Source organism: Eurytemora carolleeae, unplaced genomic scaffold, assembly GCF_000591075.1.
Source record: "Eurytemora carolleeae unplaced genomic scaffold, Eaff_2.0 scaffold189, whole genome shotgun sequence".
Taxonomy (NCBI): Eukaryota; Metazoa; Arthropoda; class Copepoda; order Calanoida; family Temoridae; genus Eurytemora; species Eurytemora carolleeae.
In genome coordinates, this window is record NW_019396111.1 from 349,777 (window position 1) to 370,343 (window position 20,567).

Consider the following 20,567-nt stretch of genomic DNA (forward strand, 5'->3'; position numbering starts at 1 on the left):
GTTTATTTCTGTCAATATGAGAGGAGGAGGGTGCAGTTTATTTCTGTCAATATAAGAGGGGGGGGCAGTTTATTTCTGTCAATATAAGAGGAGGAGGGTGCAGTTTTTTAGAAGATTTTATCCGTCCCTCTGGTAACAGTTCTAGTTTAACTGAACTGTTGCCACAAATCCTAATTTTCTAATCTTTATATCTTTGCAACCTGATATTGTAGACCTGGAAAATCTAAATGTGTAGGTTGGATAATAGGAAAAGAAGTGCTAAATGCACTGACATTTTTCTTAATTTCCAATAAATCCGACATCTATATGTATTAAGTTTTTCTAGGTGTATTTTTGTTTGTTTATATTTCCGATCATAACTCAGGAACCCCAAGTCCGATGTGCCTCAAATTTGAATTGGGGAACTAGGGAACACCACGGGAATGTTTATAGTCTGGTTTTGAGGTTCTAAGTTAAGTGGGTCGACTTTTATGTGGAAAAATAGCTAAAATCGTAATTTGAGACCGATTACGGGAAACGGCGGGAGCAACTTTGAGTAACCTGGGAAACACTGGGTGTCCGTGATAGTTCTTTTAAAATGAACATAAAGTATTAGACCATACTTGAGTGAGAATATAATTAGTTTAAACAATACAAGTTTATATAAATCAAGATAATATTACAAATATTAAATTTTTACCACGTTTGCTGTCGTGACCAATACTATAAACACAAATAATTCAATTTTAACACAAAACAAAAAATAACAATAACCACTACAATGCATAAATTACATAAATCTTTGATTTTATACAAAACAGAATTTAGGATATATTAAAATATTTTAATATTTAAATACATTTCACTTTGTATTAAGTAAACATAAGAAAGTAAATATGGGAGTTAATTTATCAAATATAGATTAAATCTTAACTTTGAAAAAATGTTGAATTTGTATTATAAAAACTTATATTTTTATTTTTGGAGTTAAAGAAGTTTTTTTTATAAGGTAACTTGATAATTAGATGCGATATGCAATAAAAAATATCCATTAAAAATTCCCATGTTTATTATCTCTTAGATAGATGTAATTCATTAACATTCTGGATTTATTATAAAACAGTAACAACTTTTAGTTTTTATAAATATCCATAAAAGTATTTGGTTGTTTTAATAATACACCGTTTCATGTTCGAAAACAGGAACAGAGCTGAAAATTTGGATTGTTTTATTAAAGATCAATAAGTGTGTAATAAAGTATATTATGCCAGAGTTTAGAATATTTACATTTCCAACCCGTACACAAATACATATACTCTTAACACTGTTCGTATGTTTGTCTGTCTGTCTGTTTCAGGACTAAAATACAATTAAATAGAGCAGCCCAACCTAATATTTATTGGAACCATTCTATTGGCAAGAAATAGGTTCTAGGTTGGTTTAAGCCTCAGTCAGAAAATGTTTTTATAAATATTAAATACGCCACAAAATCAGAAAGTAAATCGAAAAATTGGGAAGACGAATATGGAAAGGATATGAATATATGGAAAGGATATGAATATATGGAAAGGATATGAATATATGGAAAGGATATGAATATATGGAAAGGATATGAATATATGGAAAGGATATGAATATATGGAAAGGATATGAATATATGGAAAGGATATGAATATATGGAAAGGATATGAATATATGGAAAGGATATGAATATATGGAAAGGATATGAATATATGGAAAGGATATGAATATATGGAAAGGATATGAATATATGGAAAGGATATGAATATATGGAAAGGATATGAATATATGGAAAGGATATGAATATATGGAAAGGATATGAATATATGGAAAGGATATGAATATATGGAAAGGATATGAATATATGGAAAGGATATGAATATATGGAAAGGATATGAATATATGGAAAGGATATGAATATATGGAAAGGATATGAATATATGGAAAGGATATGAATATATGGAAAGGATATGAATATATGGAAAGGATATGAATATATGGAAAGGATATGAATATATGGAAAGGATATGAATATATGGAAAGGATATGAATATATGGAAAGGATATGAATATATGGAAAGGATATGAATATATGGAAAGGATATGAATATATGGAAAGGATATGAATATATGGAAAGGATATGAATATATGGAAAGGATATGAATATATGGAAAGGATATNCATACACTCCATACACTCCATACACTCCATACACTCCATACACTCCATACACTCCATACACTTCACACATTACATACACTCCATACACTCCATGCAATCGATACACTTCATGCACTCCATACACTCAATGCATTCCATACATTCCATACACAACATGCACTTCATGCACTCCAAGCACTTAATACACTCTAAACACTGAATTTGATGTTTGTGCATATTCGCTAAAAGCTCAATGTTCTAAAAAATGTTTGATTTAGTAAATTTAGTTCCCTTTACTGCATAGGATGCATGATATTTACTTCAAGGTTTGATGAGAATATAAACCTTTGAAAGCTTGTGTTTATGGACCCAGAGTCTTGAAATATTATATCCGACCTATACATATAATCCAACTCAACTCAAAATGCATTTAGGAGAAGGAGAAGGGAAGGAAATAAAAGAAATAAGGATGCGGAAGAGGGGGGGGGGTCTAAGGTTGTTTGCAAGTTTATAAAAAGGATAGAAAATAATATAAAGTGAATAACACGAAATGGATTACACTTGATGAGGTGGCATGGATAAGATTGTTAAGGAATATATAAATGATGGATAACATGCTTTTCGGAATGTGAATGATATTCGGGGGTTGCTAGGAAATTGAACTGTTTTTAGAGTTCGGTTTAAAAAATGAATAAAAGATGACTAGAACTGGACAGAGGTTTTCCTAAGAATCTCTGTCCAGAGTTTTCTAAGAATCTCTGTCCAGAGTTTCCTAAGAATCTATGTCCAGAGTTTCCTAAGAATCTCTGTACTTGCAAGAATTAGTGTGGTAGATGTTTAGAAGCGGTTGCTTGAAGAAGTACGGTGGTTGTTTGGATAGGTTTGGATGTATAACAATGTTCAGAAAAGTATGAATAATGTTTAAAGAAGTATAAGAATGTTCAGAAAAGTATGAATAATATTCATAGAAGTATGAATATGGTTTGGAGAAGTATGACAATGTTCAGAAAAGTATGAATAATGTTCATAGAAGACTGAATAATGTTTAAAGAAGTATAACAATGTTCAGAAAAGTATGAATAATATTCATAGAAGTATGAATATGGTTTGGAGAAGTATGAATAATGTTTAAAGAAGTATAACAATGTTCAGAGAAGTATGAATAATGTTTAAAGAAGTATAACAATGTTCAGAGAAGTATGAATAATGTTTAAAGAAGTATAACAATGTTCAGAGAAGTATGAATAATGTTTAAAGAAGTAAAGACTTTGCACAAGGTTGTTATAGATAAGGAAAGTAAAGAAGTTTGGAATAATAAATGAATAAATTACTTTTTAAAATATAATTTTAAGATTACAATGTTTACTTAATAAATTAAACAATATAATTACCTAAAACCTAAAGATTGTGTGTATATTTGTACATATTCATGTTGGATCAAACAAATATATATTTATAAACATGGTTTCCTTTTATCAAAGTTAGATCATTTATTGTATTTCTAAAATTGATTTCCTTTCAAGTTGTGGAAACCTTAAATATTCTTTTAGTCTTGATAGGATGGTTTATAGAATGATCGATACTCATATCTTAATATTCATTTTGGTAAAAATTGAGTCTTTGCCACAAACTCAAATTTTCTAATCCCTATATATTAGTAACCGGATGGTGTAAACATTTGATATTAAAAACTTAAATAATTTGATTTAACAGAATTCATAATTTGAAATATCTAAGGTCTACGAAATTGTGTTTCAAAGATTTGTGGCAAAGATTCAAAGAACTGTAGGTTCTGACAACACTTAAACATAATAAAATGAACTTAAAAGAAGTTAAATTCTAACATATTTATCTTTCAACATACTATAGAAGCTCATGAAAAAAAAATGTTTTGAACGAAATCTTTAAAGATTAAGAGATTTCCTAAAACCTTAGAAACAGTTTGAATAGATTTCATGAAAACTTTATAAAGATTGTTTAAAAGTTGTTTTAGCTCAGGAAGACATGAGAAATTAACTTTGTGAGTTCTTAAACTCATGAAAGAAATATAAGAGTCAGCAAATAAATAAATAAATATAGGTCGAGACTCCGCTCCAGAGAACTCATAAAATATTTCCATCAGGTTGGATAATAAACCAAATTCAGTTTTACAAACTCTTTATTCACCTAGAGAAGGGGGAACTCCATATACCTGATAGAGCTGGGTTGGGACCAATACAGGAAAATATTGATCCCTGTGATCTACCCAATGCTCTGAGGAGGATTTGCCGCCAGTAGACACACGAGGACAGCACACAGACACCAGAGATGGCTCCGGAATATGCCGCCAACTGCCCACCGCCCATCCCTGTATTTTGATTGGCCGACAAACTGACATCCTCGGCTTGTGATTGGTTGAATATCCCGCGACCGAGGAGCTAGATGATGGTTATCTTGGCTGCGGCTAGCATGCTCATCCTCCCTTACAGCTGGGACTCATCCTATCCGCGCTACAAAGCTGAGCCCGGCCATCCCGGCTCATCCAATGGGTGTCGGGCTTGGAGGCGGCTGGGATGGGAGACACCTGACACTCTGGAGCTCCTACTCACCTACCATCCAATTGTCATCCCCGCAGTAAACTATAGATCCTCAGACCCATGGCGTCTCCGCTCCAATACATCTAGATATTTAGTGGATAGTTATACAATATACAATGCTTGCAATTAGACAATTTGAAGGTAAGGAACTTCTCTAGAGTTCTCGACATATGTTTAACATAATTCTACTTAATTTTACATTAAATAGACTTCAATAGTTTTAATGAAACAATTTAGAGAAAATTGCCATAAAAAGTGTTCATTACAAGTTCTAAAAAAGGAAAATATTTAGTTAAAGTTTTTTTTTAACTAGCTAATAAATCCCTGTTTTCTTTATCAAGGTCTTCATTATTATATATTTTATAAAACATTTCTTTAAGTAAATACAAAGTTTACAAACTAAAGTTTTAGAAACAAATAAAAGTTTGATCTTTTGTCACTTTTTACTGATAATTTCCTTGTTATTCTGGGTCATTAACTTAAACATTTTTCAGAAGTTATTAAATGTTTTACAAAATAAACTTTAGGGTTAGAACAGGAACTAAGATTAGAACAGGAACTAAGATTAGAACAGGAACTAAGATTAGAACAGGAACTAAGATTAGAACAGACACTAAGATTAGAACAGGAACTAGGATTAGAAAGGGAACTAGGATTAGAACAAGAACTAGGATTAGAACAGGAACTAGGATTAGAAAGGGAACTAGGATTAGAACAAGAACTAGGATTAGAACAGGAAATAAGCTAAGAGCAGGAACTGGAATTAGACATGGAACTAGGATTAGAAAGGGAACTAGGATTAGAAAGGGAACTAGGATTAAAAATGGAACTAGTATTATAAATGGAACTAGGATTAAAAATGGAACTAGTATTATAAATGGAACTAGGATTAAAAATGGAACTAGTATTTTAAATGGAACTAGGATTAGAAATGGAACTATTATTATAAATGGAACTAGGATTAGAAATGGAACTATTATTATAAATGGAACTAGGATAACAAACAGTAACAAGGATTAAAAGTAAAACAAGATTTAGAACAATAACTAGGATCAGTAAGCTAATAAAAGGAACTTTGCCTTAGAGCAAGAAGTAAGATTAGAACAGGAACTAGGATTAGAACAAGAACTAGGATTGTAACAGAAACTAGGATTAGAACAGGAACTAAGATTAGAACAGGAACTAAGATTAGAACAGGAACTAGGATTATTACAGAAACTAGGATTAGAACAGGAACTAAGATTAGAACAGGAACTAAGCTAAGAACAGGAAGTAGGATTTGTATTAGAACAGAAACTGATATTAGAACAGGGGCGAAGCTGAGAACAGGAACTAAAATTAGAAGATGAGCTAGAATATGAACTGTAACTAAGATTACAACAAGAACTAAGCTAAGAACAGGAACTAAGCTAAGAACAGGAACTAAACTAAGAACAGGAACTAAACTAAGACCAGGAACTAAGCTAAGAACAAGAACTGGGATTAGAAATGAAAGTAGAATTAGAACGGTAACTAGTATTAGAATAAGAAGTAGAATTAGAACGGTAACTAGTATTAGAATAAGAAGTAGAATTAGAACAGTAACTAGGATTAGAAATAGATGTAGAATTATAATGCGATTAATGACGACCTCTAACTTTACTATTTTACAGTTCTGTAATTTCACAAAAATAACATTTACTAAAATACACGAAATAATTTTTAAAATTTTCCACATAGTATTTTACACTTTTTTTTAAATTATTGTGAAAAAATATAATAATAAGGATGAAGGATCATTTTAGAAAGTTTTTGATTAAGTCTATTGATAAGAAGGTTTCAAGAAATTTAAAAAAATAAAAAATGTAAAAAAGTCAAAATGAAACACTCGAGGACGAGAAAAATATAAAAGAGGATAAAATTACAAGATAAAAATGTCGAGAAAATATTTTTTTTAAATTAAGAAAGAAGAAAAATTTCACAAATTGAAAATTTTAAAACGAGTTATTATTTGTATAACGCCTCCAGTTTATGTTTTCAAATATAAGACTTTGTCAAGTTTTTTAAATTCTGATCAGTTTTTCGTGCACTGGATGCAGTGCTAGAAAATATAGTTCGTCCCTTAAATAAATCCAAGTTGTAAGAAAGAATAAAGAATAAAAGTATGGTTTGAAAGTTGAATCAATGTAGAACTCGGAACTGTGGATTAATTATACAGTTCCTGTTTAATGTTTATCCTATCTATTCAATAGAATAGTTTTCCGGGGGAATTAAGGATTACAGTCAAAAGTTGAAAACTAGAAGTTTCAACTTTTTAATGAATATTTCAGAATATCAAAAAAAGATTTTTTTTTTAGCCTTGATCCTTTCTTGGTTGTCTGCAAATTCAAAAAAAATAAAAGAATTTTTTTTTACATCTCCTGTACACGTAATTACAAAGTTTCCTTTCAAAAATATTTGTTCCAACTTTCTATTTAGTTCTAATTCTAGGTTTAGTCTTGTAATGTTTTCGGAGCCATTTAATTTTTTGTTAAATTGTATTCAAAACTTTCAAACAATAATTATATTTATATGTTTCTATATTATGGCTGCATTTTCAGATTTTTCTCAGGCCATTTATAAAATGAAACCATAGCAAAACAGAATTTTATAAATATTTTTATAGATTATAAAAATTCATACGTAACAGAAAGATATTTTTAAAATATCTAATCTGCAATAAATCATTGATAAAGAATGATGTAATTCAGTCTAAACTTAGAGAAAGAATTAAATTGTATTGACCGTATGTCTGTGTGTTTGTGAGTATCTATGTGTCTGTGTGTTTGTGAGTATCTATGTGTCTGTGTGTTTGTGAGTATCTATGGCAGATTACTGATAAACCAAGATTATCTAACGAATGTTTACTAAGCAATACTGAGCTGAGCAGATTTAGAGAGAACTATAATCCTTGTTCTTACTTTTCCGGGAGGATAGGACGCTTTAGTTTAGAGGGTTGTCCTTACTTAGAGTTTCAGGATAGATAGGACGGTTTAGTTTAGAGTGTTGTCCTTACACAGAGTTTCAGGGTGGATAGGACGCTTTAGGTCAGAGGGTTGTCCTTACTTAGAGTTTCAGGGTAGATAGGACGGTTTAGTTTAGATGGTTGTCCTTACACAGAGTTTCAGGGTGGATAGGACGGTTTAGTTTAGAGTGTTGTCCTTACTTAGAGTTTCAGGGTAGATAGGACGGTTTAGTTTAGAGTGTTGTCCTTACTTAGAGTTTCAGGGTAGATAGGACGGTTTAGTTTAGAGTGTTGTTCTTACTTAGAGTTTCAGGGTAGATAGGACGGTTTAGTTTAGAGTGTTTTCCTTACTTAGAGTTTTAGAGTAGATAGGACGGTTTAGTTTAGAGTGTTGTCCTTACTTAGAGTTTCAGGGTAGATAGGACGCTTTAGTTTAGAGGGTTGTCCTTAATTAGAGTTTCAGGGTAGATAGGACACTTTAGTTTAGAGGGTTGTCCTTACACAGAGTTTCAGGGTGGATAGGACGCTTTAGTTTAGAGGGTTGTCCTTACTTAGAGTTTCAGAGTAGATAGGACGGTTTAGTTTAGAGGGTTGTCCTTACTTAGAGTTTCAGGGTAGATAGGATGGTTTAGTTTAGAGTGTTGTCCTTTCTTAGAGTTTCAGGGTAGATAGGACGGTTTAGTTTAGAGTGTTGTCCTTACTTAGAGTTTCAGGGTAGATAGGACGGTTTAGTTTAGAGTGTTGTCCTTACTTAGAGTTTCAGGGTAGATAGGACGGTTTAGTTTAGAGTGTTGTCCTTACTTATAGTTTCAGGGTGGATAGGACGCTTTAGTTTAGAGGGTTATCCTTACTTAGAGTTTCAGGGTGGATATGACGCTTTAGTTTAGAGGGTTGTCCTTACACAGAGTTTCAGGGTGGATAGGACGCTTTAGTTTAGAGGGTTATTCTTACTTAGAGTTTCAGGGTGGATATGACGCTTTAGTTTAGAGGGTTGTCCTTACACAGAGTTTCAGGGTGGATAGGACGCTTTAGTTTAGAGGGTTGTCCTCACTTAGATTTTCCGGAAGGATAGGACGCTTTAGTTTAGAGGGTTGTCCTTACTTAGATTTTCCGGAAGGATAGGACGAACGCTTTGGCTCCGAGGGGTTTTCTTAGTTAGTTTTTCGGGAGAACAGGTCACTTTAGCTCCGAGGGTTGTTCTTGGTTAAATTCTCTAAATGAATGATGAGAATGAATGAGGAAGGATTTATAATTGAATTTTTATAAAATTATGAATTTAGTATGACAAATATCCCCGACATAGATGAGAATAAGACCGCTATCTCCTAGAATCCTGCTCCTTCAATTACCAGGATTAACACTAGTATCTTGTAAATATTCATAGATAAGCTTTTATGGCTTTATAGACTACACTTGGCAGTTTCACAATATTTATTGGTTCAAACTAGTTTATCTTCCTTTACCGTCTTCTTTTAATTCTATTATACTTTATTTTATTTTGAAGTTTATTAAATACTGATTTTTTAATACTTGAATACTGATTCAACTTATTTTCCTTTTTTATTGCTATTATGCATTTTTGCCCCTCTCTCATTCATTTCTTTTTGTCTTCTCTTCATGTACTCTAATCCCCTCTTCATGTACTCTAATCCCCTCGTCATGTACTCGTGTCCNGGGGGGGGGGGGCAGTTCATGGTCCAGTCTACCTTTCATTTCCTACCACAAAAGAGAATTATTTATTTTCAATTTAAAAAATACAAAAGTTGTGAAACGAAGATATTCTATTGGACTCCATATACAGAATATTTAAAAATTTAACCTTATTGTAAACTTCCAAAAATATACTCACATATTTTCTCAACTTTATCTATTTCCTTTTTAACTATATTTTCTTCACGAATAGAGAGTAAATCGGACCTTGAGCAAACACTTCTAGGTTTAAATCTTGAAGTAGTTCTCTGGGTGTATTTAACTAACGGTATAAGCTGAGATACAAAGTATGCATTGTCAAAGGAATGAGTAGTCTAAATATAAACATTTACACATGCATAATAAGCAGCGTCTAAGAATCAATACCCCCCCCCCTTAAAAACTTCACACACACACACACCCTAGACCATGTAACCTACAATTACCATTTCACGCTTTATTTACTCTAAACTAAACTTTCTCATGTTTGACGTTGTTTTCACAGGGTTTTGTACTCTTTATTAAAAGTGAAACACCAAAAACATGATAATAATCGTCAAGGTTTTTTAATTAAAGGAGAACAATAAGAGAAAAGATGAAAAGAGAGGAAAACTGTTGAAACACACAAAAACGAGCAGAGAGAAATTTAAAACTAATCCTGATATTGAAAGGTTGAGTTCTGTTGACAAGAATGCTCGAGGGATGAGGAGAAATATTCCTAAACCTGTCTACCCTCCCCCCTCTCAGTTCAGAAAAGTTTAGGGGAGGGAGGGGTATTGGTGTGTGTGAACTAAAATATATAAAGGCAAGGTAATAGATTGAAGGTGTACCTGAATATAAACTCTACAGGAGACCAACCTTAGTATTGTATCAAGCATATTACATATATCTACAAATATATATAATTACACGGCGTATCATAATTAAACACAATTAATTGGTAAACTATAATAGTCTAGGACTGAATATTATAATGGAGGTATTTCTTTTGGAAAGGTTCTGTTGCAATAGAACAAATGAAAGGTTCTTCTGTAAGAAAAAGGAATAAAAAGGTTCTTACAAGAGAAAGGAAATAAAAGTTTTAAGAGAAAGGATTTAAAGGTTCCCCTGTAAAAGAAAGAAAGGAAAGGTTCTTGTGTAAGAGAAAGGAAGGAAAGAGTCTTCTGTAAGAGAAAGAATAAAAGGGTTTCCTGAAAGAAAAAGAAATTAAAGATTCTCCTGGCAAAGAAAGCATTTAGGTTTTTCTTTTAAGAGAAAGGAATTAAGGTTTTCTTGTAAGAGAAAGGAATTAAGGTTTTCTTGTAAGAGAAAGGAATTAAGGTTTTCTTGTAAGAAAAAGGAATTAAGGTTTTCTTTAAGAGAAAGGAAAAAAGGTGCGTCTATAAGAGAAAGGACTGAAAGATTTCCCTCTATGAGTATGCGAAAGGAAAGGTTCTCCTGTAAGAGAAAAGAATAAATGGATATCCTGGAAGAGAAAGGAATGAAAGGTTCTCCTGCTATAGAAAGGTATAGACGATTATTTTAGTAAAATTAGAAAGAGAAGATGGATGAAAGGAAAGAGAAATTAAGGTTCACTGCCTCCGTGACAAATCAAATTTATGTCATTTTCAGAAATAATTAGATTTGACGAATGCAACCATAAGAATTAAATTTCATCATTAAATTTTACATTGAATCCCACTGAATAACAAAGATTGACTGATTGAAAAAAATTATGATTTACGATATTTTGATGAAGGTTGATCCGTGTTATGTTAACAAGGTTTGGTTTCTGTTTTTCTTCATGGATAATATTTCAAACATTCGGTTTCATTGTGATCTTCAAACTTATCATGGTCTGAAGTTAATAGTGTGGACCGGTTCAATGCAACACATGTATTTGTTTGTTTAGCACGTTGTAGGTTGTCGGAGCTAGGTTAAATCAGTATAGGTAGAGTATAGGAGAAAGGATGGATCAGTATAGGTAGAGTATAGGAACTAGGTTGGATCAGTATACGTAGAGTATAGGAGCTAGGTTAGATCAGTATAGGAGCTAGGATGGATAAGTATAGGTTTAGTATAGGAACTAGGTTGGATTAGTATATGTAGAGTATAGAAGCTAGGTTAAATCAGTATACGTAGAGTACAGGAGCTAGGTTGGATCAGTATATGTAGAGTATAGGAGCTAGGTTGGATCAGTAAAAGTAGAGTTTAGAAGCTCGGTAGGAGCTAGGTTGGATCAGTAACAGTAGAGTATAGGAGCTTTAGGATCTAGGTTGGATCAGTATAGGTAGAGTATAGGAGCTAGGTTGGATCAGTATAGGTAGAGTATAGGAGCAAGGATCGATCAGGTTTATCTGCTTAACCAAAAATCTCAAAATAGAGATTAGTTTACTTTTGGTTTCTTGTTATTTCATATTTTTATTTGGCTTTTATTAGTTTTGTTTTAATTAGTCAAGGGAAGATGGTATCAATGTTAAAGATAAGCTGAAATTATCCAGAATAAAATAATTTTAACCGGATATAAAACTTGCATAAAGAGGGAACAAAGAGAATAATTAATAAATTAAGGTTATACATGTAGTTCACAATTTAGATGGTATAAGGTTTAGAGGGAAAAGACAAGGCGGAGAAAATCAAAACTCAGGATAATAGAATCAATATCTGTTAAACATTCGTTTTCTCAATCAATCATTGAACCGCAATACTTCACATTATATCTTTATTTACATTCCCCTAGCTTTAGTTTCATGTACAAAACCTCTTTGTTTTATACCTTCCCGTCTTTAGGGCGAATCCTTCTATCCCAACATTATCTATCTATCTACCTTTCTACTTATCTTTCGATCTATCTAACTATCTATTAATCTATTTATCTATCTATCTATTATTATGATTAAGGTAGGTTGGTAGGGTTTAATAATGATGTATAGTTACCGTGTTTACCGGAGTACAGGGTTGGGTTGGGTTGAGGTCGACTCCGGAGAATTATCTCTTATTATATTAGTCACGGGAGCAGAATCCGTTCCATCGATTAAACTTAAATATTTATCTTTAACACATATCGTTACACAGTCAATTAGGGAGGAAATTATGCTTTACGAAAATTACGGTTTGGAAATATTGGAGAATCTAGGGTTGGATAATATCAGAGATAGTTTTATTACGTTCGATTGTTTCAGAAAGCTTCGTTGAACCATAATCTTTCCTCTTGTTGCAGTGAGATAATTCTGGGTTCAATATTCAGAGAAGATATATTTGATTGGAATAAAAAGGAGACATGTTTTATAGCTAAATCTGTAAAATATATAGTTTGTATTGATTAGAATTGGTTCTGGGTCCCGGTAGGGTTTAACACTCTACTCTAGTCTAGCAAATAGATGTATAGTTACGAGAATACCGATCTTCGTGTTGATAAAATCAAGTTAACTGGTCTCTGCAGGATATAGGATCGTGTAGGACAGGTGTCCTTCTCCTCCTTCTCCTGATATACATCTATCCTCGGCATATAACAGGGGAAAATTTACCGTCAGACAAATCAGAGACATGTTAGATCTCGGGTAGATGTTCAATACAACATAATCAATCCCAGATCTTTCAAACCTTTCTCCGACTCTATCACGTCATTTATCTCACATATATATATATATATATATACAAACCTCAAGGTTTGGATTATCAAGTAAAAATGTTTAATCTCTTGTTGTTTTCTAGGCGAAGATAGTAGATCGGGTTCTGAGTGTAGCGGAGAACAAGATGGAATATCTATCTGGAGAAACCTAGACGAGGGCGGAGTAGCTGCTCATTTGGTCACACCTCCGCCTCAGCTCCAGCTGAGAAAAGGCGGAGTATGGACTAGAGCTCCAGTAGCTGCTGGAGTCAGATTTGGTCCGTTCCTTGGAAAATGGGTTCTGGAACCGGGAAACGAAGATTATGCCTGGGAGGTAGGATATACATTTTCCAAACTTCAATTGAATTTTTGCCACAAACTCTAATTTTTTGGTCCTTATATCTTTGCAACCCAATTTCGGAGACCTTAGATATTTAAAACTATGAATTTTGGTAGATTAAAAAATCAATGTTTGAAATATCAAAGGTGTACACAATCGGGTTGCAAAGATATAGGGATAAGAAAAGTCGAGTTTGTGACAAATCATTTGATGTCTGATGAAGTAAGTTTGATGTAATAACATGAAAGACTTGAAAATAATTTTTCAATAATTGATGTCGATGAAATTTGAAGCCTGGGAGGGTATTGGGTGTGGTCATTTCATTTAGTTACATTAAAACAATTATACTATTTTGACAGAAAAATTGGATGTCCGAAATACAAGCTTCTCTTTGCCTAGTTTACTATAAATATATATATTTATTTGATGAGTGTGCGTTGAAAGGTTGTTTTTGTAAGTATTAGAGTAGGCTTGATATATTCTGTATAGAGACTTGATGGTTCTCCCAACACTCAGAACTCTCCCATACACTCAGAACTCTCCAGATTTATGAAAAATTATCAGATTTATTGTAAACTGGGAAACACTTGAACAGATTTAGTGCTTTCAGTTCATCTTTCTCATACCAAACTGTACAATACTGTACACTTGTGTGTACAAACTAGCTTTCTCATACCAAACTGTACAATACTGTACATTGTATCATTTATATAAAGAACTTCTAGTCATAGCTTTTTCATACCAAGCCATACATATCTATTGCTTGGACATAAAACTGTGTAATATAGAATTCATATTGCTCCAAAATTATAGGCTTTCAAGGGCTTGGGAGTTCGAATTTATCAGTTAGTTTGTGGTTGGTGAATAAGTTTGTGAAGAAGTGAGATAATCTGAGTTTTAATCCTGGTTTTCAATGGTATTCACATAGCGATGTCATTGATCTAAATTTGGACCCACACCAACTATCAACATATGTTAAAATCCCCCCCCCCTTCTCGTCTTTTTTAACTCGTTAGTTAGTTGTCACTTGACTGCCCCCAGAGAAAAATAAAAACGTAAACCTTGTCAGAATTCGAAACAATATTACAGACAAATGAGAAATATTTGCATGGACAGAGAGTTTAAATCCTCCGGAGTTAGGTTTCAGAGCAATATGTCCTGAGAACTATATTTTCTATACAATATACATGCAGATATATAAACTGGAGAACGAAGGAGAGAAATTTGTAAATTGTTTATAAAACATCAATTAATTTTTTAATTTGACTATTTAAAAAAAAGCCAAAGGGGGCCGGTTTCAAGGTAGGTTAAAGATATGCTAGAAAGGCGTTTTTTAAAAGTAAGATTAATATATAAGTAAAAGAAGAAAAATCTCAGGGTAGGATTAAAAGTTATTTATCTTAGGTTTAAAGTTTAAAGTAAAGTTTACAAGATGGAGAATATCATCAGGTAGGATAAAGAGCTAGTAGGTGACTTGTAGGTAGAGAAGGATGGAAGGTCCAGTGCTGATATCTCTATTAGTGTCTGTGAGGTGAAGAAGGAAGGGATTGAATAGGTTCCTAACACCAGGGTTGAATAGGTTCTTAACACCAGAGTTGAATAGGTTCCTAACACCAGGGTTGGATAGGTTCCTAACACCAGGGTTGAATAGGTTCTTAACACCAGGGTTGAATAGGTTCTTAACACCAGGGTTGAATAGGTTCCTAACACCAGGGTTGAATAGGTTCCTAACACCAGGGTTGATTAGGTTCCTAACACCAGGGTTGAATAGGTTCCTAACACCAGGGTTTAATAGGTTCCTAACACCAGGGTTGAATAGGTTCCTAACACCAGGGATGAATAGGTTCCTAACACCAGGGTTTAATAGGTTCCCAACAAGCAGAGTTGAATTGGTTCCTAACACCAGGGTTGAATAAGTTCCTAACAAGCAGAGTTGAATGGGTTCCTAACACCAGGGATGAATAGGTTACTAACAAGTGTTGTGTTGTTTTTTTGTTATTGAAAATTATTTTTAAAAAAATCATTAATTAAATTTATACGAATGGGGATTTGCGGAAGGGAGTGGTGAAGATTCAAAATACAAAAAAAAACAGAATGGTTTGGTAATCAAGACATTATTCTATACGTTCTATTTATATGTTAGGGAGAGGGAGCTAGGAGGGGGTGATATTCTAGGCTGAGAATACCCCCCACCAGACCCACGGTTCATTTATAAAGATCTTTATAAACCTAGTGAATTGGGCAACCACGCAGAAATATCACACAGGAGCAGCAAGATATGCTTCCTAGCTGGAGAATCATTAAACCTTGATCCTGGATAAATTAAACGATCCAGGACACAGCAAACCTTGATCCTGGATACAGTAAACCTTGATCCTGGATACAGTAAACCTTGATCCTGGATACAGTAAATCTTGATCCAGGATACAGTAAACCTTGATCCTGGATACAGTAAACCTTGATCCTGGATACAGTAAACCTTGATCCAGGATACAGTAAACCTTGATCCAGGATACAGTAAACCTTGGTCCTTAATTCTCGATGTATCTTGGATATAAATATATAACATTTATCCTAATTTAATAATTTTTATCTTATCCTCATTTTATCTTTAATGTTCCAAACCTTAATCCTCATTTTATTTTTAATGTTCCTAACTTTAATCCTCATTTTATCTTTAATGTTCCAAATCTTCAACCTCATTTTATCTTTAATGTTCCAAATCTTAATCCTCATTTTATCTTTAATGTTTCAAACCCTGTAATCTTTAATTATTCTTTAATTATCCTAATTTTATCTGTAGTAATTCAAACCTTTATAATTATTTTATCTCTTATGTTTAAAACCTTTATAATCTATCTTTAATGGTTCAAACCTTAATGCTTATTTTATCTATATTGTTTTAAACCTATCTCCCCATTTTATCTTTAATGTTTCAACCTGGATCTTCATTTTATCTTTAATGTTTTAAACCTGAATCCTCATTTGGTCTTTAATGTTTCAGACCTTAATCCTCATTTTATCTTTAATGTTTCAAACCTTAATCCTTATTTTATCTTTAATGTTTCAAACCTGAATCCTTATTTTATCTTTAATGTTTCAAACCTGAATCCTTATTTTATCTTTAATGTTTCAAACCTTAATCCTCATTTTATCTTTAATGTTACAAACCTGAATCTTCATTTATCTTTAAATGTTTCAAACCTTAATCCTCATTTTATCTTTAATGTTTCAAACCTAAATCTTCATTTTATCTTTAATGTTTCAAACCTTAATCATCATTTTATCTTTAATGTTTCAAACCTAAATCTTCATTTTATCTTTAAATGTTTCAAACCTTAATCATCATTTTAGCTTTAATGGTTCAAACCTAAATCTTCATTTTATCTTTAAATGTTTCAAACCTTAATCTTCATTTTAACTTATTCATCAGATCAATTATAAAGACTTCCCTCCTGGAAATAAAATTGCTGGATAAAACCAGAAAAATCAATTTTAAGCTAAATATTGAATCCTTTTTCAAATATTTTCTTATTTTTCTAACTGTGAAAATAATGTGGAGTACCCCAGCTATTGATTAAAAGATGCCACTACAAAAAATTGATTTTTTTTTCGCTAATTATTTTTCAAATTTTCAAAATCTTTTTTTGCGCTTTAATGCCTCTTGAAGGAGCAAAGCCGGGATATTTTTACCGAATATTGTATTAAAAACGTTTAAAACCTTTACAGTGGATTCAACCCAACGTTAACCCCATCCAATCCTGGATACCCAGACCAACCAACTAGGGGGTGTGTGTGATATTTTTCCGTGATCTCATAATATATAATTCCCCCTCCTAGTCCTGCAGCTGCTGGGATTGTATATGTATGAACCATCAGTTATATCCCCCCTCCCCTCCCCTCCCTACCACCACGCCCACAGATACATATACACCAAATTGGATGGAAACAATTACTCACTGTAGTCAGCCGCGAACACTCAATTATCAATTTTTTAGGTTCTGGTTCCCAGTGCTGGTATCCGAGGGTTCCTGGATGCTTCAGAGTTCGGAACCTGGCTCAAGTTTGTCCGGAGACAGAAAGAGAAACAGAATCTGAAACATGTTCTCCTGGCAGGACAAATCTTTTACGAGACTTTGAGAGATATTCGTCCGGACGAAGAGCTTTGTCTAGGAGATAGGGATCCGATCCAGTTGGATGGAGGGGTGGACGAAGGACGACACGAGGAGAGGATCGAGGACAGGGAGGAGGACGAGGCCCTGGAGGTCGAGGAGAACGGAATCAAGTGTCTGGTTTGTGACAAAGTTTTCCCGGATGTTTACATGTAAGTTAAAATCTTTATAGTCAAATCTAATCTAATTAATTATATTCCACAGGACATTTTTTTATTCAGGACTCTTTTTGTCTTTTTTGTTTGAATAACTCCTTCATGTTCCATATTGTGCATAAAAATGTCTAGGTGTTACTTTTCATATTCTCTAGCTATTCAAAATCTAGTATTTACAAAATAAAAATTCTAAGTAAGGTTTCGTAATATCTAAGGTCTAAGTCCAGTTTTCGCATTTATTTATTCCCGCCAAATTTCCAAATCTGAAATTTTTATTTTTATCTTATTTCGTATGTTTTTTTTTGTTTTTTTTACTTCAAAGCAGTTGATGATTTAGTTTTTCGATTAAAACGAGTTAGGTAAAATTTATCTTATTCTATTTTTTCAGATTGGATAAGCATATGGTCGATAACCATAGATACGAACCTGATAAATACAAGTGTGAGCACTGCAGTAAAGGGTTCGCATGGAGACCAAACCTTCTCCGACACAAGATGATACACGGAGAGTTTAGAAGATTTCCATGTGAAAACTGTGATAAAGTCTTCACAGATCCTAGCAATCTGCAAAGACACATTAGAACCACTCACGTCGGGGCCAGATGCCATGCTTGTCCTGAGTGTGGAAAAACGTTTGCAACATCCAGTGGTTTGAAACAGCATACTCACATTCACAGTTCGGTCAAACCATTCAGATGCGAGGTCTGCTTCAAGAGTTACACACAGTTCTCAAACCTATGCCGACATAAGCGAATGCATGCAAACTGCAGAATGCAGATCAAATGCCATAAATGCGGACAGGCATTCAGCACCGTTACATCCCTGTCTAAACACAGAAGATTCTGTGATTCAACTCCGTCTCCGTTTCTCCACGGTCCTCCTAAACATCCCCTAGATCTACCTGGACAAGAACACATGGGAAACGGTAACGGACACTTCAGTCATTTACCTGGAAGCATGAACAAGTTTGGACCCGGAGCATCCTTCCTACAACCTCCCTTTTCTAGTCATCTACAGAACCTGTTCGGTCCTAACGGGAATACAGGGTTTCCTTTCCTGCAGAACCCCCACATGATGTTCCCGACCATGCTGCAGCGAATGGCTATGAACCATTTGAATGGTAAACCAATCCTGTCTCCTAACACAGTTTCTAGCCCTGAACCCGTGGAGAACCCAACCATGGTGGACAACAAGTCCTCAATCATCACCAGCACACACAACAAACTTTTCCAGGAGAGAAAACTGGAGAATATTAAATCTAATATCTCAGATTTCCGGAGTATAGAGGAGTTCAGACAACGACTTCTTAATGGAAATTTTAGAAAGAATTGTGACAGCGAGGAGGGTTCAGGTGTTAACAATGAGATAGAAAACAGTTTAGAAAAAGTGCAAATAAAGAAAGAAGTTGAGGACAATACCAACCTGCAAGAAAGAATCCAGGGATTTGACGTTAATAGGAACAAGTCTGACAGAGAGCCGGAGAAGCTGGTAAAACCCAAAGAAAAACCTCTAGATTTGAGCACACCAAGAAAGGACGAAGTTCCGGAGAATGGTCTTCAATCCGATACAGAAATAGAGGGATCATTTCAAGAGAACAGTAGAAAAGAAGAGGGAAAATTGTTCACAAAAGAATGTATTGAAAGAGCAGAATCCCCCCGAGACCAGGGATCTGAACCAAGAGAACTAGAAGAGCCTCGGGGATTTAAACCTGTGGGGTCAGGAAAGTCTTTTGTTCCCGTAACTCAAGTTTCCCTTTTCCCGAAATCCTCTGAACAGAATTTACCCTGCTCCCAACCCTATCCACTCCCATCCCTTCCTCCCCAGGATTCAACTCTACCCTTCCCTCGACCAGTCAACCCTTTCCTACTGGGAGCAATGTATAGAATGCAGCAACCTCCTTATTCATCCTTCCATCATTCACTCTCCTCCAACCTTCCTCCGATAGCACCACGCCCTATGCCCTTTCCTTCTCCCTTCATGTCTCCCCTCCATTCTTCTCCTTTTCTACAAAACTCCATTCCCTTGCTGGGAAGGTTGGGATGCTATCAGGATATCCTCTCCGGGTCCCATAATAAGTCCAAGGATAGATATGCTTGCAAGTTTTGCGGGAAAGTTTTCCCTAGATCTGCAAACCTTACCAGACATTTACGAACACATACAGGAGAGCAACCCTATAAATGCAAATACTGTGAGAGATCCTTCTCCATATCTTCAAACCTACAGAGACACGTTAGGAACATACACAACAAAGAGAAACCCTTCAAATGCCCTCTTTGTGACCGATGTTTTGGACAACAAACAAACCTTGATCGACATCTCAAGAAACATGAAATGTTCTCCGATCCATCGGAAATCGTTGATAGCCCTGAGAGTGTGAGAACTGAGGACGAGATCGGATACTTTGATGAAATCCGTAGTTTCATGGGTAAAGTAGTGGATAAGAACAGTTCTCTGGACGTATCTGAGAACGAGGTTGATGTTGAAGATGATGATGAGGATGATGACATAATCACAGACATGGACTAGTCTTACATATCAAACTTTAGTGCAAATATCTATATATTATTTATAACTGTTATATCCTAAGTTGAATTAAATTATAAAGTTTCCAGGGGAAACTACTACAAATGTCCCCCCTCCCCCCCTCCCTTCCTAATTATAACCACACTTGCAAATTCGGCACTGTAAGCACTCTGCACACATTCTTTTCCAACTTGTTTATAATATATTGTCTAGATAACTTAATACAAGATATACATCTTCCTTTGCTCCATACTAAACATTCTTGCTGTTCTATCTAGTTTGCTTATTCAATGTTTTCAATTATGAATTATTACGAAAATAAATGATACAAATACAACCTCTTGGTTCCAGGTCATAAACTGTAGTTCTTCAGGTTTCAA

The 20,567-nt window shown here is 34.0% G+C and overlaps 1 protein-coding gene across 2 annotated transcripts in view; it reads left to right on the forward strand.

The window, feature by feature from the left end:
- Nucleotides 1-20,524, forward strand: part of LOC111695237 (PR domain zinc finger protein 16) — a 22,041-nt gene extending 1,517 nt beyond the window's left edge. Inside the window, exons 1-4 of one of the 2 annotated variants that reach the window (XM_023464469.1) lie at nucleotides 4,655-4,878; nucleotides 13,103-13,332; nucleotides 17,337-17,662; nucleotides 18,054-20,524. In XM_023464469.1, coding sequence (XP_023320237.1) covers nucleotides 4,854-4,878; nucleotides 13,103-13,332; nucleotides 17,337-17,662; nucleotides 18,054-20,190 — 2,718 coding nt within the window. In that variant the 5' untranslated portion in view covers nucleotides 4,655-4,853 and the 3' untranslated portion in view covers nucleotides 20,191-20,524. Of the gene's footprint in view, nucleotides 1-4,654; nucleotides 4,879-13,102; nucleotides 13,333-17,336; nucleotides 17,663-18,053 lie in introns of those variants that run through there. The other variant, XM_023464468.1, reaches the window with a different exon arrangement.
- The last annotated feature ends 43 nt before the right edge of the window (nucleotides 20,525-20,567 follow it).